The 18,251-nt window shown below is 34.8% G+C and overlaps 2 protein-coding genes across 2 annotated transcripts; both read left to right on the plus strand.

The window, feature by feature from the left end:
- On the plus strand, positions 4,402-6,461 carry LOC109713663 (beta-carotene 3-hydroxylase, chloroplastic-like). Its single transcript, XM_020237830.1, has 6 exons — positions 4,402-4,747; positions 4,844-4,933; positions 5,066-5,272; positions 5,500-5,625; positions 5,803-5,859; positions 6,137-6,461. Exons 1-6 carry the CDS (start codon positions 4,667-4,669, stop codon positions 6,203-6,205), a joined length of 630 nt encoding a protein of 209 aa, XP_020093419.1. The 5' UTR covers positions 4,402-4,666; the 3' UTR covers positions 6,206-6,461.
- On the plus strand, positions 14,768-17,498 carry LOC109713657 (50S ribosomal protein L5, chloroplastic). Its single transcript, XM_020237825.1, has 3 exons — positions 14,768-15,128; positions 15,209-15,409; positions 16,915-17,498. The coding sequence occupies exons 1-3, from the start codon at positions 14,805-14,807 to the stop codon at positions 17,248-17,250; spliced, it is 861 nt and encodes a 286-aa protein (XP_020093414.1). The 5' UTR covers positions 14,768-14,804; the 3' UTR covers positions 17,251-17,498.

An 18,251-nucleotide genomic window follows, 5' to 3' on the forward strand; every position in this document is an offset into this window, starting at 1 on the left:
TTGAATAGCAATTAAGAATAAGCACTTTTATATATTCTTACATCTGAAGATGGTGAGATTTGATTTGATGCAATGGGCATATAGTTGGAGGAAAATGTTAGGGTGTGTTTGTTTCGTGTAAAACTATCTTGAAAAATTTTTTTGATAAAAAACTAAAATTTCAGTATTTGTTTGGCCGTAAAAAAAATTTTTTAAAAAATTATTTTTACGAATAGTGAGGAAAAGGGGCGTTTACTTTTCGCTCGTACTTACGCCCCAAAAATCACAGCTTTGGAAGGTGAGGGGGGAAGCACGCGCGCGGTCCACGAGAGAGAGAGAGAGAGAGAGGTGTCCATGGTGGACCTCTCTCTCCCCATTCTTTTCTTTTATATAATATATATATATATATATATATATATATATATATATTATTTATTATATATATATATATTATTATATTATAAAATTACTATAGTTTTGATATACTTAACTCTCTTTTTCATTTTTATTTTTAATTATTTCAAAATAATAATTTATCTCAGGATCAAAAAAAAAAAAAATCTAATTTTCTTTAATTTCTCGAAAAAGATGAGGGTCCAGGTGATACTCACTGTTAGCCCATATAATAATATACGACACATGCGGGGCCCACATTTTGTGGGGTCCACGAGTCAGCAAGTGGACCCTGACATCGGACAGGGTCTCTGTTTCTTTCTTATGACACACGCGGGGCCCACATTATTGTGGGGTCCACAGGTCAGCAGTAGACTCTCTGGCATAATGCAGGCCTTTTCTGGTTTTTTTTCTTTTTTCTTTTTTTTGTTAAGAATTTTCGCGTAGAGCGCGGAGCGGCCACTCCCACCAGGCGTTCCACTTGCTGCCACGTGGCTACACGCCTCCGCCATATGAACGCCTCGCGAGCTCGGCCGTTACTTTCTACCCTCGCAGGATCACGAAAATTACCAAATTGATTAAAAAGATAGTAAGCAGGAATTTAAGTGTGTATCGATACATATCGTATTTATCGTGCTGTATCATGTACGATATAAATTTCGTATCGATGACGTAGCTTAAAATATTATGTTCTTTAAATTAATAAATAGTTTCTTAATAAAATTTAAAAGATTTGATAGAACTATATAATAAATAATTATAATATTTATTGCTAAATCTTGCTGTCGCTAATGCAAGTGACAAAGAGCTTGGTGGTTAATATCCGAATCCTAAATTCGAATCCTAGTTAATCTATATTTTTAGCTAAATTTATTTCTAAAAAAATTAAATGAATTCTCTCAAAAAACAAAAAATTGTTGTTAAAGAAAATAAATATTTCAAACTATTATGTGTCGGCATATATGAATTTTTTGTCACCGGTACGCAACGCATCGCCATTTCTCAACACGCATTGTGTCTTACCGTACCAGCAAGTTTCCGGCATAAGTCCGTTCCATAGTACTTAAATCAAGTTTTTCATTTTTTTCATTTTCTTTTCACAAATAAATTCTACTAAAAATGTAAAACATATTTGGTTCATGATTAAAATAAAAAAAATCAAATTAAATTACTGAAATGAAAAATAGAAAGGTAAATCCTCCAAAATTATTTGGTTTATTATTAAAATAAAAATTGGAATAGAAATTTTTTAAGGTTTTGAGGGAGGGTTTTGATTAAAAACGAGAAAGGTGATTAAGGGAAAGGAAAGAGAGGTGTCGGTGAGAGTGCTTTGAGCGAATGGGCCAATCTGAAATTCAAAATGAGATTGGATTGTAAATAAATTGGGCCATTCACATTTCAAAATATAATGTGAATCGAAATTTGACTTCCGTAAAATAAGCAACAAATATCAAAATTAATGAATCTAATTACGATTTTATAGTCTAAAATAAGCAACCAAACAAGTCCTCAAAGTCGTTAGATTTCGAACTTAGAAATCTTAAAGACCAACTATTATGTTCTTAATCAATTGTGCTAGATACGGTCAGTAATTGATCAACCCCAGCTGAATAATATACCGAGAGGACTTACTTCCTAAAAAATTATATTCTATAATCTATAAAAAAAACAACACTTAATTATAAGTCTTCCTTATACTTTAGGTCCATTAAAATTTGTATCAACTAGCTTCTAGACATTGCCGCTATTTTAAATAGGTTAAATAATTTAGAATAATCAACATATATCTAATTTGCAAATCAAATAGTAGATAAAATATTAGATAATTAGATATCCTGTTTCCCTATGCTATTAAAATTGATAGTGAATTAAACAATTTTATTCAATTTTATTATTCTACTATATTAATTATAACTAATTTTGCGTGTCAATTTATTTTTGTCAATCATTCTCCCAAATATTTAGATCGATTTAAAATAATGGGAAAGTATAGGAAATAATTGAAGTAATTTTTGATAAAGGGATAATTAGGATAGTAGCTAAAGTGGAAGTAAGTTTTTTTAACAACTTAACCATAAAATTAAGATTGCTAAAGTAATTTTCACTATCCTAATTATTTAGATCGATTTAAAATAATGGGAAAGTATAGGAAATAATTGAAGTAATTTTTGATAAAGGGATAATTAGGATAGTGGCTAAAGTGGAAGTAAGTTTTTTTAACAACTTAACCATAAAATTAAGATTGCTAAAGTAATTTTCACTATCCCTTACGGCCTTACCAGAGCAAAACAGCTCAAATTATAAATAAATATAAGAAATTTGTTCTGACAATATTAAAACTTGATGTGCCAATATTAATTTTCTTGAAGTAATGTCTCAATAAAAATTCCTACCGTTCAAATTATTTTATATATCATTGGCTTCTCATTGTTGATGGTGTTATCTTTTTCTTTAAACAGCTCTAAAACCAACAAAACATAGGTGTCAATATTAGAAATGATAATCACTAACTAGTTGTGATATGTTAAGATTAATTTTGAATAAAAACCAATATTTTGAATAGTATTATTCTGATCGAATTGTTCTTAAGTCATTGTTTACTTTAAGTTCGATTTTGACGGTCACTGTTTTATGAAAAAATTTCTAAGGGGGTCACCAGACACGTTGAGATGTGTTGGATTCAGCCAACTTGTTTGAATTATAAATTAAGAAAAACATGTTTGCCTACCTATTGCGAATAAGCAAAATTGGCCCATGAAAGATTACATCAACTAGGAGATAACATCACCGACTGTCTCTAGCACAAATAGCAAAGGGCTTGATAATTGGTATCCGAGGTTCCAAGTTTGAAGCCTTATTTCTTTACATTTTCAGCTAAGTTTACTTTTTAAAAAATAAACGAAACGAGTAACATATCATCTTTCTCTAAAAAAAAAATTATAAGGCAATATGATGCGCTCCCAATTAAGGACTCCTACAATTGGAAGTTAAAAGGAATTTCGGTATCTATCTGTTGTAAAGAGGATCTAAATTTCTATTTTTCAAAATTTATTTTAGTGAAACAATTCAATGAAATCCTAGCAAAAAATTGATATAGTTAAATTCAGTAAGCTTCAAACATTTGATTCTTCATGACAGAGCTGTTAGATGGTTAGTCAAGCAAAACAATTATAGTACCTGCATATTTTATTCATTAAATCATTTAGTAAATCAAAGTTTTAACAAATAGAATTGAGCAATCCCTTCTAATCGAAAAATAGTGATTTAACATATGGAGCGAATTGATCGAATCTTTGGTTTGGTGTGATTCATCAAAATAAATCCATAGTTTAGTTTGAGTTGATTTGTAGAACTATCTTGACTAACTCAAACGCAGATACGAGTCTCTCTCTCATATTCTTTTCTTTTTTCTAATTACAAGATTTATAAGATGAATAGAAAATTGTTTGGAAGCGAAATGTCAGAGAAGAGGAAACTTATGAACTTTCCTAACTCAATGTTACACTTTATTTTAATAAAATTAAAAAAAAAATAATCTCCATATAATTATAAGAGTTTTTTTATACTACTAAGTAAACACCGACTTCTACGGTTTTTTAATTACGAATTCAACCGCTAAAATCTGCAAAAACCGACAAACCTAGTCTGAGTCGCACCGGGCCGAAACTTGCGCCGACCAGAAACCTTAAGTGGCACTCTCGTAATAATTGAATTAAACGAGGCCATTTACATGTAGAGGTCCCCTATAAAAAAATGAGCTCGCTAAATGCGAGTCTTCGTGCGTTTAATTACCCACATTCTCCGTCTCTAGCCACTCATCACATCTCTCTCTCTCTCTCTCTCTCTCTCCCTCTCCGTCCCCTCATCCTCGAGGCTCGAATCCGATTCTCCCCCTCTCTCCCGATTGGCGAAACCCTTAAAAAAGCCCTAAAAATCTCATTGGAAGAGGAGGGAAGAGAGAGAGAGGGGGCGAATTCGAGGTCGAAGCTAGATCCATGGCGGCCGCGATCGCCGCCACCGCCGCCACGAGCCTCGGCGCGAGCCCCTCCTTCACCGCCGCACGCCGCTCCATCGGCGGCGGCGAAGGGCCGTGGCGGTGTGCGTCATCGTGGAGAAGGACACCACGGGAGGAGGCTCGTTTAGGAACGACAACGACGACGACGACGTCGACGACGAAGGAGGAGGAGGAGGAAAAGAAGCCACGAGCAACCGATCGAGTATCGAGGATTCGGAAGCGGAGAGGAGAATCGCGGAGAGGGTCGCGCGGAAGAGGTCGGAGAGGAGGACGTACCTAATGGCGGCGGTGATGTCGAGCTTGGGGATCACATCCATGGCGGTCGCCGCCGTGTACTACCGCTTCGCGTGGCAAATGGAGGTCTCCCTTTCTCTTCCCCCTCCCATCCCCTCCCCTCCCCTCCCCTGTTTTTAACGGATACTACTAAGAAGAAGAAGCAGCAGCGGATTGAACTAGCGAGCCAAATATTTATTTAGAAGGAAAAAAAAAAGGGAAAAAAANCTCACGGAAATGTTCGGAACCTTCGCGCTCTCCGTGGGCGCAGCGGTAAGGATCACAAACTACTCTCTGGATTTAAATTATTATTATTAAAAAAAAAATAGAAGATAATGTAAAAGTTTTGTTATGAAATTGAAATATTTCGTGGTGGGTGGTGTTGTGTGGGGCGTGTGTTGGAAGGTGGGAATGGAGTTTTGGGCGCGGTGGGCGCACCGGGCGCTGTGGCACGCGTCGCTCTGGCACATGCACGAGTCGCACCACCGCCCCCGCGACGGCCCCTTCGAGCTCAACGACGTCTTCGCCATCATCAACGCCGTCCCCGCCATCTCCCTCCTCGCCTTCGGCTTCTTCCACCGCGGCCTCGTCCCCGGCCTCTGCTTCGGCGCCGTACGAATGATCTCCCTCCTCTTCTTTCTTAATTCAAATTCAAGTGAAGAACGCATTAACAAATTATACGATATACACTGCAGTCGAAATATCTCAATTACTTTTAAAAAAAAAATTATTATAGTTTAATTAAAATTTGAGAATTGAATAGTAAAGTGCGTGGATGGAGATGGTTGTTTCTTGATCTCGCGCGGTGATTCAATTGCTGACGTGTTGAGTTCCAATAGGGTCTGGGGATTACCTTGTTCGGGATGGCCTACATGTTCGTACACGACGGGCTGGTCCACCGGCGTTTCCCCGTGGGCCCCATCGCCAACGTGCCCTACTTCCGGAGGGTCGCCGCCGCCCACCAGGTTGGTTCCCAAATTCTAACCCTGCACCCCCCCACCCCCACCACAACTCCAACCGCCGCTCTTGATTCTCTACAATTCCTTTTCTTTCCTCTTTTTTTTTTTTTCGATTTTGTTTATTTAACTATTACATTTTAGAAAATTCATGAAAATGTTTATGTGAGGTTGCGGTTGTGACAGATCCATCACATGGATAAATTCAAGGGAGTGCCATATGGGCTGTTCCTGGGACCAAAGGTGAGTGGCCGGTTTTTCTCATTACTGTCCTTTTTCTCCGCTGCATAAGCACTACAAGACAATTAATGTAGCTGCCGAAGGCCCTGTACTGTTCCAGATTTTGCTAGACTTTTTGGTCTGCAAAACCACTGGAAAAATAATATACCATTAAGAGTCAACATATCACGTTAGTATTTAATTAACTAAATTGAACCGTAAGACATAATTAATTAGTATACTTCCTATATTTTGTTTGATTTGTGTGTTATTTTTATGTTCTTTTTTTTTTTTATCTCAGGAGCTGGAGGAGGTGGGTGGCCTAGAGGAGCTAGAGAAGGAAATCAACAGGAGGATTAAGAGGAATTAGTTTTGAGCGGCTGGTCATTTATTAATTTTCTGCTTTAATTTAAGATAATTGCGATCTATTTTACTTCTTGGTTTGAAAAAAAAAAAAAAAGAAAAAGAGGGCAGTGGATTTCGCCTCTGGATTATATTCATGCCTGTGCAGGTGTATTTGTTATGTGAGATTTGTCGATAGCGAGGGGAGAGGATGTAAGAAAACAGCTAAGAAGTAAAGATAGGTTTTGTGAATTATTATTATTGTATTAAAGCATCTTTGTGCATGTTGACTGGTGTGAATTGAGTTGACTGGGTCAGATGCTTCAGTTTGGAGGAAATAATCAAGATTCAAAATTGGTATGTATAGAATTTTAAATTTGGACTTAGAATCTTAAATCATCCATCCGCAAGTTCTTCTGCTCTATGCAGATGATCGAAAGATGATTGAAAGATGATAGAGGCACAACGAAGTTTAGAAATTATTATTTTCCTCCCACTGGATTAGTATATTCATGTAAAACCCATTTATTTCAATCTCATATTTGTAACTTAACTATTTAACTGTTAAGTAGAGAAAAAGGTTTTCCTTCTCGCATGATTAAGAGAGATTAATGTTAAAAAGATGAGGATGCATATTAAGCATTAGTAGCACATATAGAGCACATGCCACAAATTTCATATGCTCATGGGGCACAATTAACTTTTTGTGCAAAGTGCAATCAGTATGCAGTAACTCGCTTAAAGACTCAGCCTAATCCAAGAATTTAAATAACTCGGATAAAAATCTATGTCTATATATTATTCTTTCTAAATTTGTCAGATGACAATATTTTATTTATTATTGAGTGTGGGCTCTATTCTGAACCGGCTTAAGTTCTCCACATATTTTTTTCTTTTTTACTCAAACTGAATCGAATTTTTTTTTCTTTACTTGAGCTGAATCAATCATTGCTGATTGTAGGCTCTTTCGAATCGGCTCAAGTTTTCTATATATTTTTTTCTTTTATTACTTAAACCAAATTGGGTTTTTTTTTTTTTTTCTGCTTGAACCAAATCGGATCACACATCTGCATTGGGCTCAACTATTCTTCTTTCACTTTCTTCGATTGTTATCTTTCTTCATCGGCAATATGAGTCCCACCCTTTATCGTCGTTTCTTTCACCGTTGTTTTCTCTTCCTTTGTCACCAATTTTTTATTTTTTCTCAAATCATCTATCGTCGCATTGCACGAATTATTATACTAGTATAATATCAATTGCACAATTATACTTGTGAATTTCGTGGCACTCATGTGGAGCGAAAAATAAAAAATAAAAAAATTGCGCATGCATATGGGATGCTCAGGAAAGATCCCTATGCTATTGTTAGGGTACATAAATGAAAAAGGGTTGTTGAGGTTTGAGTCAATGTGCGTGCTCCATTCACTTCTATGATTGATGGATGATATTTATTGTTCGCGTCTCTGCTTGTCCAACTCCAGATGCCTCATGTGCCTTTCATTAACAAGCGGTCACATCTTTCACAATGACGCTTAGGATTGGTCCATTTGGTCATTCTCCTGGGGAGCTACCATTCAAAGTGCATTTTATTAATATTAATAATTAATAAAAAGCACAAGTTAATGCTTATTATTAAAATAATAATATCTGATATGAGTTTGGTGACAGTAAAGAGTTGTACCGTACTCCTTACATTTCTATATAAAAGGTTCGGAAGGTAGGCAGGAGTTTGACTTCGTACAATTCTACGCAAAATTTTTCTACCGAGATTCAAATTTATGACGTTTTTTTTTCGCTCTGTCTCCATCTAAATATCTCAACGACCATATGCTAATATATCTATTTTTTTAAGAAAAATAAATATTTACTAATGAAATCTGGGATTTAGAAGGATATTTCAGTAATTTTAGGATAAATTTAAAAATTTTGAGTAGTAGTCCTTGATAAATAAGCGAATGTTTTTTTTTAGCAGAAAAGGTAGGCAATCTATTTGTTTTGTTTATTTTTAGAAAATAAACTGAACAAAAAATATAAAGTAACTAGATTTCAAACTTAGAGCATGCATTTGGTACCAATTATCAAGTACTTAGCCAATTGCGCTAGATGTCATATGGTGAAAAAAAGGATCTAAAATTGGCTCTTATATGATCGAAATTTTCTTAGATTATTCAAGGTCTATTTTCAACCTACAAGAATAAGAAATTTTTTATGGCATTATTAAAGTAAGCATTATATTAAACTCCGTCTAAAACAAGAATAATCGTGATAGCTACTCTAATTTCGCACGAACTAAAGAGTTGTACTCCTTACATTTCTATATAAAAGGTTGGAAAGTAGGCAGGAGTTTGACTTTGTACAATCCTACGGCAAATTTTTCTGCAGAGATTCAAATTCATGACTTATTTTTGCTTCGTCTCCATCCAGATATCTGAACATCCAGATACTAATAGCTTAAATTTTTAATTTATTTTTGTAATTTTGATTTATTTTTTTAGGATAATATTTAATATACTTTTCAAAGTTTCAAAAATATATAATATATCTTTTTTTTAAAAAAAAAATCAAATATTTCTAAATCCCTACAATTTACTAATGGAATTCGAGATTTAGAAGGATATTTCAGTAATTTTAAGAAAAATTTAAAACCTTTGAATAGTAGTCTGTGATAAATAAGCAAATGTTCTTTTTTAGCAAGAAAGGTAGGCAGTCTATCTGTTTTGTTTATTTTTAATAAATAAACTGAACAAAAAATATAAAGTAACTAGATTTCGAACTTAGAGCATGCATTTAGTACCAATCATCAAGTACTTAGCCAATTGCGCGCGCTAGATATTTGTAATTTTAATTCGTCTTATGGTGTAAAAGAGGATCTAAAATTGGCTCTTATATAATCGAAATTTTCTTAGATTATTCGAGGTCTATTTTCATCCTGCAAGAATAAGGAATTTTCTATAGCGTTATTAAAATAAGCCTTATGTTAAATTCCGTCAAAAACAAGAATAATCGTGATAGCTGCTCTAATTTCGCATGACTATGTTTCGCACATGCCGCTCTGACATTCCTAATATACAAAGTAATTTTGAGGCGGCTCAAAATCTTATTTACATTTTTTACCGCAAATATATATATATTTTTTGTTATTTTGTTATGCTATGTTACATTTGTACACTAGTATCGACCATCACTAGAGCAAGTGGCAAAAGGTTTGGTGGTTGGTATCTGAGACCCAAGTTCGAATTCTAGTTGATTCATATTTTTAATTAAATTTATTTTCTAAAATGAAATAAACGAAGCGGGTAGCATGTTATCTATCTCTAAAAAAAAAAAAACATTTGTACACTAGTGAAAATAATAATAATAATAATAAATTTTTTTTTTTGAGAGATAGGTAGCACGCTACCCGATTCGTTTATTTCATTTAAAAATAAACTTAGCTGAAAATATGAATCAACTAGGATTCGAACTTAGGTCTCGGGTACCAACCACCAAGCCTTTTGCCACTTACTCTAAGGACGGTCGGTAATAATAATAATAATAATATTGAAAGCGAATGCAGCAGTGTGGCTGAAAAAAAAAACCTCGTCTTGCTTAAGAATATCTCCAGAAGTATCTAGCCTTTTAGAGAGAGAGAGAGAGAGAAAGAGAGAGAGAGAGAGAGAGATGCAAAAGAAGTTCACGCAACAAATAAATAAAACGAGTGTGAGGTGTACCCTACTGATCATAAACATGTTTTAAAAAATTTAAAAATCCTACGTGTAATCCCACATAGAATATGGTGTGTTTATTTTACATTCTTCAATTTAAAAATTTATAAACTAAAAAAAAAAATGCTACGAGTACATTCATTATAAGAGTGTATATTTTACACCTAAAGATTTAAGAATTAATAAATTCTGTTGAATTTTAGCATAATAAAAAAAAAAATGATAAGACAAGTGAATTAATAAGAATCACAAAAGACATACAAGTGTAAAGTTCATAATATAGGATGAATGGATAGTATTAATTAATTTCAAAGAGATTTTAAGTAAAAATAATAATAATACAAGTGAAAAAAATATGAACCATTACACCTATATTATAGATGCAAAGATATATAGCATTTTTTATACTTTATAATTTGGCTTTATTTTCATGCAGTTGTAAACATGTACTTTATATTTAATATTTTAGCCACTTATTAAGAGAATTACCATGCATAGAGTTTTTTATTTTTTTATTTTTCCTTCCAGAAGGTATGTTGATTCACCACAGTTCTTGAAAATTTCCATATGGATACATCCTTAAATTTGTATCTACGAAAATTACCATGCATGCATACATTTTTTTTTTTTTTAAATTTACTTTTGAAAAGGTAAGTTGATTCACCCTGATTCTAGAATTTTTCCGTATAGTCTTTTTTTTTTAATTTTTTTGAGAGATAGGTAGCACGCTACCCGCTTTGTTTATTTCATTTAGAAATAAACTTAGCTGAAAATGTGAATCAACTGGGATTCGAACTTGGGTCTCGAATACCAACCACCAAGTCCTTTGCCACTTACTCTAGGAACGGTTGGTAATTTTTCCATATAGTCACATCCTTAAATTTTTATCTAGGGCTTTAGGATACCAAACAAGGTTAGACCTCATTCGTATTATGATACATTTACAAACAAGAATGATTTTGTTAGGTTTTAATTGAGCACCAAAATTTTTAGATTGTATTCCTCAGAAAAAAGTTAATTTAGATTATTTTACTTTTGAAACTTTATATTATTAATTTCTTTCACCGATAATCTGGTCGGTAAACTATGCACCTCTCTTCTTAGGAATAAAGTACGATTTTGATCTTGTCTGTTTGCCGAATCATTGGCGCTAATCTTTAATCCTAATAACTTGGATTATTAGAAATATGCAATAATTTGTTTAAAACGCTCACGAGTCTTGACTGTAACTCGGTCCAATCAGAGTCACACCACTTCGAATATAACTTGACCCAACTTGACCTTCCTATCATAAGATAAAATGGTGGTCACTCTAAACCAATAATCTACTGTATCTGATGTAAGCTAATGATTAGCTATAATTAAATCCTATATAGCAGTTGAACTAAGATAACATAAAAAAATAAAAAGCCAATTACGCTAAAGAATTAATTAGGTATGATCACAACCAATAAAATAGAATCGAAACTGTATAAAGGTAAATATGACGCAAACAAGGGCCACTCAACATGCCAGGTGTTTTGTGGGGATTAGTTATTTTTGTCCCAACAAAATAAATAATTTTTATGTCAACGTTGAATCTACGATGAGAAACAGTGATTTTTCAAAAAGCTCAATCCTAAAAAATCTTATAGGATTAGAATATGTGGATACCCCCTCGAATATATGTCATTTCAAAATAGATGTTTGGATACCTTTTTTTTTATTAAGATCTTCTTGATTAGTGATTTTTTATTTAAATTTTATAATTAGTAAAATTAAAAACTTATCAAGTTTGATGATTTTATTAATTATTAATTCTTTTATCGGCTAAAAATAATCGACATCATTAAGCTTGATAAAATTACCAACGAATGTAATAAAATAATATTTTTTTGACTAAAATCAATTAAGTCTAAGGGCATGTTTTGTTTACGATTGAAATAAGAATGAAAAAGAAATTGGATTATATTAGAATGGTAAAAAAAAACGGCGAATCATTCAAACATTAATTTTGGTTCAAATGAAAATTAGAATGAACAATTAAAATACCTAAAAGTTTGAGAGTTGGTTTTTTAAGGAAGAGGAGAATAATGAAGGGAGAGGTGTTTAAAAGAAAGAGAGTTTTGAATGATTTACTTTGAAATGCATCAGTTTAGAATTTAAGGCCGAATTGGATTATAAATGAATTGAATCATTTTCATTTCAAAGTAAAATGAGAATTAGAATCCGATTTCTGTAAAACAAACAACAAGTGTTATAATCAATAAGTTATATTTCGATTTCAGACCCAAAAGATATATGAACCAAATAACCTCAAAAGTTAAAAAAATAAAGAGCGAGAAGTCCAATTCAAGATGGCTTATAGTTGGGAGTCTTTATACTGAGCGAGGAGTAGAAGTATCAAATTTCTATAATTTTTTATTTTAGTTTTTATTAGTCTTATTTTGTTTTGATTGCCTTCAATATTTTCCGAGGCCGTGTTGTCTCAATCCCTGTACTTAAATTTATCTGCTAAATAAATGAAGCAGATAGCGTGTTAGCTATCTTTCTCTCTCAAAAAAAAAAAAAAAATTCTTATTCCATCTTTTTCGTGTGATCATCAATCAATCCATGAAAGGACCACTAGATAGATACATTTCCACGTGTCCCTTAGACTTAAATTATACCACATTTTAATTAGAATTTGACGTTGCCCTATCTAAAGGTCAAATGACATACCTACCACTACACTACACTCAAACCCAAAAGTGTGAAACTCCCCGATCTAAAACGCCATTGCACACGTCAAATTGAGCAATCTATAATGCATCATCCACTAAACTAATATTGCTCGTGTAGTGCGCTCTTTCCCAATACTATAACATCCGCGTTTGGCATGTGCCCATTAATTAAAAAAATTAAGTTTTTACTAGAATTAGAATTTTAGGGCTAGGCCACGTGTGCCGCTTTGGTCCTCGCTAAGGTATGTTTATTTCACGCGATTGAGAAGTAGAACACGCATCTCGAACCGGTCCGAGAATGAATCTACGTTGTAAAACCGTCTTATGCGTGTTCCGATCTGATTGTGATTTCACTAGGTGGAGGCTACCTCCGAGACTAAATTAGTCGAAACGGTAACAAATTTTACATAATTTAACTGCTTTTTAGATAGATGAATCCATAATTGTTTGGCAAGTTGCAATGCGCACGAGGATTTGTTCCCCGCATACAACTTAAGGCTTCACAATAGATCTCCAACATATCGGTCAAAGTTACAATCTATGTTCTCCGAATTCTGAGCACCGATTAGGTCCTCCAAACACCATAATCCAAGAAACCTCTCCGTGCTCCGGATTAAGCGAGCATGGAATTGTTTCGGATCGAACCGTCTCTACCATCCACTGCGAAATCAATTGACGTGGTAACAACTTTCGCATAAATTAACCACCTTTTTGATAGATGATCAAACGGTCGTTTGATAAGCTGTGTACCGAAACTTTCTACGCATTGGGTTGTAAGAGGACACGCTTTCGACACGCAACTCGAGTATATTCTATGAAATTTAGGACATTTAGGTAATCTTGCTAGTGAGTCGGCAAGAGATTTCATTCTCATACCTTGATGTGCCCACATTTAAAAATGCCTACATGAAAATAACTGCTCCTGCAGTCGGATCCACACTTCTTAGTCTCGCACTCAAATCAACTATATATTCTGGTTATTGTTCTTTCATTTGCTAGTGCTTGTTGCACTTTCTAAGTAGAAGAGCTCGTTCGACGGATGTAGTTTGAACCCGAGTTCCTAACTATTCATTTAGTACTAAGTTACTGTTATGCGAAATCGAACTCCATGGTGTTTATACAAAACTAACAACTTGAGACATCGAAACTAAATTATTGGATTGATTGGTCCACGTACTAATGATATTTGGGAATTTTGTTTTATTAGAGAAAAGTATCAAATTTTACGGTTGTTCAGAGAAGGTGCGCCTACAGGCTGATAATTTACGAGTTTGCTCAAAAAAAGAAGAGAAAGAAAAAGAAAAAGGGCAAACAATTTAGCTTGGAACCAAGACAAGGAAATGAATGAGAGAAAATGTAATTTACATTGCTAGAATACCAAGTCATATGAGCAAGAGTATCTAAGTTCGTTTGCTATAAATAGCATTTTTCTTGCTATATATGCAAGAATAACTCCACATCTACACCGACTTTGGCCGGATGGTTCATTATATCAAATTAATTACTCATATAGTAAATTTTAACTCTTTGAAATTTTCGTACTAAAATTGTAAATGCGCAAATGTTCGTGTCGGCTCCATAGCTTCTTTTGAAGAGTAAAACTATGCCCACATACAAATCTTGCAACATTTTACTCACATGCTGCCATGGAAGATTTCAATTGAACGACTGATCCAATTTATAAGTAGAATGGTAATTATAAGTGAAATTATTTAATTATAAGTGAAAAATTATAAAATAAAGATCCGTTTTGTATTGAGACTATCTTAACGTTATTAGACAAACCGACTTGGGGGGGCAAAAGTACATAGAAATAAGTTTTTTCTATTTCTAGTGAGAAACTAGGAATAAACATTTTTTTTTTTTTCATCGAACTTTTTAACTTTAACGTAATCTCTCAGCAATTCTAAACGGAGCCTAAGTCGGCGGAGAATTTTCCTTTGTGGAATGTTATTTGCAGTCTAACTCAGCCCAACCCAACTAGGACTAAATCTTGGGTCTACACAGTCTTATTTAGGCCTGGTCCAACAAGATATCAAAGCGTTTTTATTTAGGCCCATATTATCTAAACCAGGACTATGGCCCGAAACGAGATTAAATGGGCCGGGCCCTTTGGCCCCAAACCCAATATCGAACCACTCTTACCTTATCACCATCATCATCCACAAATATACCTATATATATCTCCTCTTCCCCATTCCCTTCTCCTCGCTTGCTCCTCATGGCGACTATGGCCATGGCCATGGCCATGCGCGTCTCCTCCTCCTCCTCCTCCTCCTCCCTCGCACTTCGCCCGCGCCCTCCCACGTCGTCCCCTCGCACGGCGACTCTCCCGAGCACTCGTCTCCGGCCACCGCCCGTGTCGGCCGCCTCCGCAGCTGCGGCGGCGGCGGCGGCGGCGCCGCCGCAGCCGGTGAAGTCGCCCACGGGCATCGTCCTCGTCGACCGCTCCGAGGCCGAGAAGGTGCACCGCCTCAAGGCCGCGTATCTCGAGAAGGTCGTCCCCCTCCTCAAGGAGGAGTTCTCCTACGCGAACATCCACGAGGTTTTACTCCCATCTCTTGCTTTCGCCTCTTTTTGTTAGGGTTAGAGTTATGTTAGATGATACGGTTTCGTCCCAATTAGGTGCCTAAGATCGAGAAAATAGTGGTGAATTGTGGAATGGGTGATGCGGAGCAAAACTCCAAGGGTTTGGAAGCGGCGATGAAGGATTTGGCGATGATTACGGGGCAGAGGCCGGTGAAGACGAAGGCGAAGAATTCCATTGCGAGCTTCAAGCTCAGGGAAGGTGCCACCGTCGGCATCGCCGTCACTCTTCGCGGTAATGTAAGGAATCTCCGAAAACCTAAACATATTTGTGATTAAACCTTTCTTAATTTTCCGAAAGTATATGACAAGGAATTATGCTTATGATTAGTGATAATTTTGATAGTACATTCCACGAAAAATCTCAATATGGGAACTTTATGCTAGTGCATTTCACTTTGATCCCCTGTTTAGTTACTTGTACAACAAAATTACTGTGATGAATAATAATTGATCCCTGTTAGTTTTACTTTGTACATTGAGGGCAAATGACGGAAAGGGTCTACTTGGAACAATAATCGATCTCTGTTAATTTTGATAGTACTTTCCATGAAAAATCTCAATATTGGAACTTTATGCTAGCGCATTTCACTTTGATCCCATGTTTAACAAAATTACTGTGATGAATATAAACAATAATCGATCTCTGTTAGTTTTACTTTGTACATTAAGTGCAAATGACGGAAAGGGTTTACTTGGAACACTTAGCCATAGTGTGTGGTGTTGCTTGTCCACTCCAAAAGAACATAGACCAAAGTGAAACTTACCCTTATGCAATTCTACTTGGAAAGTTGTCGAATCAATGCAGCAACACGATAAAAATTATAAACACCGTAGGATTTGTTCTGCACATGGCTCCTTGACGGATGATACTGGAGTCGATCCTTCATAAAAGCTTATCTTCAAAGAGAACTTGCTTGTCTCTCCAATTGCAAGTCCTTACATCAGTAATAACTTAATCTTACATGTATTTGCTTACATGATAAATATATCAGACACTCATTTCTTTAGTGATGTATTTCCCAAAGATCATTCTTTCGTAAAAGCAATATGTTTCCTTCAAATGTTTTAGTGTATATGTTGTTTATGCAGTCAGTCGACCTCCCAAGAATAAGGTAGTTTCTAGACATGCTAATTTCTTTTCGCAACCTTTGTTTCTATTGACATCTGAAGAAGTTTCCATAACTATGATATCTTGACAAATTTTGCCACTTTGATATTCCTTTGTTCATTGTAGGTACTTTTCAATACCTTCTTAGTTTGCCAAATTTTGCTAAATAGATTGATCACAGGTTTAAAACTACTGTCGTGTTGTCATCCTGTTCTATGTTTCTCTGATACTTCAAAAACCAACTTTCTTAGTTGTCTTGGGGCGAGGTTGATCAATGATTAAATGAAGTGTCAGGGTAAACTAAATCAGTTTACAGATGTGTCCTTTTATGCTTTTGACCTGCGGTTTTTATTCTAATCAGTTTTACTTATCTTGCAATCGCCGGTATGACAAGCTGTAAGTTTGCAGATGATAAATCATCATACCTTAGTTTACTAATGGACTGTTTCTTCCCTTGTATTTTGAATTCATGAATTTAACCAGATCCTTAAGTGGACAACACTTAGATGTTGTATGTACATCATGATGCTGAGAATTTTTGTGCTTTTCCATTTTTCAAATCTGGCAAATATTTTCCTGCATGTTGATTGTTGGAGCTTCATGCTTGCTAATCTTGTTCTTTACTTGATGTTAGATAATGTACTCGTTCCTCGATAGGCTCATAAATCTCGGGCTCCCTCGGACGAGGGATTTCCAAGGCGTGAACCCGAACAGTTTCGACGGCCATGGGAACTACAGCATCGGCCTCCGCGATCAGAGCGTGTTTCCCGAGATCAGGTACGAAGCCCTAGGTAAGCAAAGGGGAATGGACGTCTGCATTACCACCACCGCCAAGACTGATAACGAGGCCCAGAAACTGCTCGCTCTTTTAGGCATGCCGTTTAGAGAAGGCGGAGGGCCGACCGTGATGGTGCGCAAGAAGAAGAGAAAGGCTGCTCATTTCGATTCCAAATCTCGAGGAAGAAAGTGACACTTTAACTCGTTGCTGGCGAAATGTTTCTTTTGATCGCATAGACAGGCGGATCAGTATTTTGCTTGTGTTGTTTAGCAAATGACTATTGTGTATAACTTGCCTTCATTCAATCCGAGTTTTTTGTTGTAGCCATGGTGCAATACAAGATGGGGAGTTGCATACTTCATGCTGCATTAAAGTGATGAAGTGATTAGCAACAGTATTAGTTGATTCATAATTTTGTTTAATCCACACTTTTATTGTCATCAATTTCTCTCTCTCTCTTTTGATGCTCTATAGATATGGGTCCACTTGATAGCACTTGAAGATTAGTTCAACTGAAAAGTTCCATTTTTTTTTAGATTAATAAACAAGCCAAATTTTGATGGATTAGTAGAGTTGACCTGACGAGCCAAGCATGAAAATCATAAAAAACTATTTTTTGAATTTTTTTTTTTTTAACTCGCTTTCATAGTTTTTATTTTTTGATAAATATTTCGGAAATTGGAAAAGAGGCTATTTATAAAAAACTTGTAAAAAATAAGAAAAACCATTTTTACTAGATAACCAAACGCAAAAATATTTTTTCGTCACAAAATTATTTTCTAAAATATTTTTTAGAAAAATGAACACGTTTTTATTGATTCCAATAACAATGTCCTCTTTCAAAAGAGGGAGAGAGAGAGAGAGAAATAAACCTTTTTTATGAATCTTTATCAAGCTTAATTTTTTTCTTACTCACTTTTTTCTTCTTTTTTTTTTCTTTATATCAATCTTATCAAGGTTATTTTGAATTCAGCTTTTAGGACCTTTGCAAAAATAATAATATCTAAGTAGGCCCTTTAATAATTTTACATCAGATAAAAAATAAAAATATAATTAGATATATCAGAATTTAGCTTCTAATATTAATAAATAAATTAGATATATCAGAATTTAGCTTCTAATATTAATAAATAAATTAGATATATCAGAATTTAGCTTCTAATATTAATAAATAAATTTATATGTTTTGTCTC

This window comes from Ananas comosus, linkage group 8 (genome assembly GCF_001540865.1).
Source record: "Ananas comosus cultivar F153 linkage group 8, ASM154086v1, whole genome shotgun sequence".
NCBI lineage: Eukaryota > Viridiplantae > Streptophyta > Magnoliopsida > Poales > Bromeliaceae > Ananas > Ananas comosus.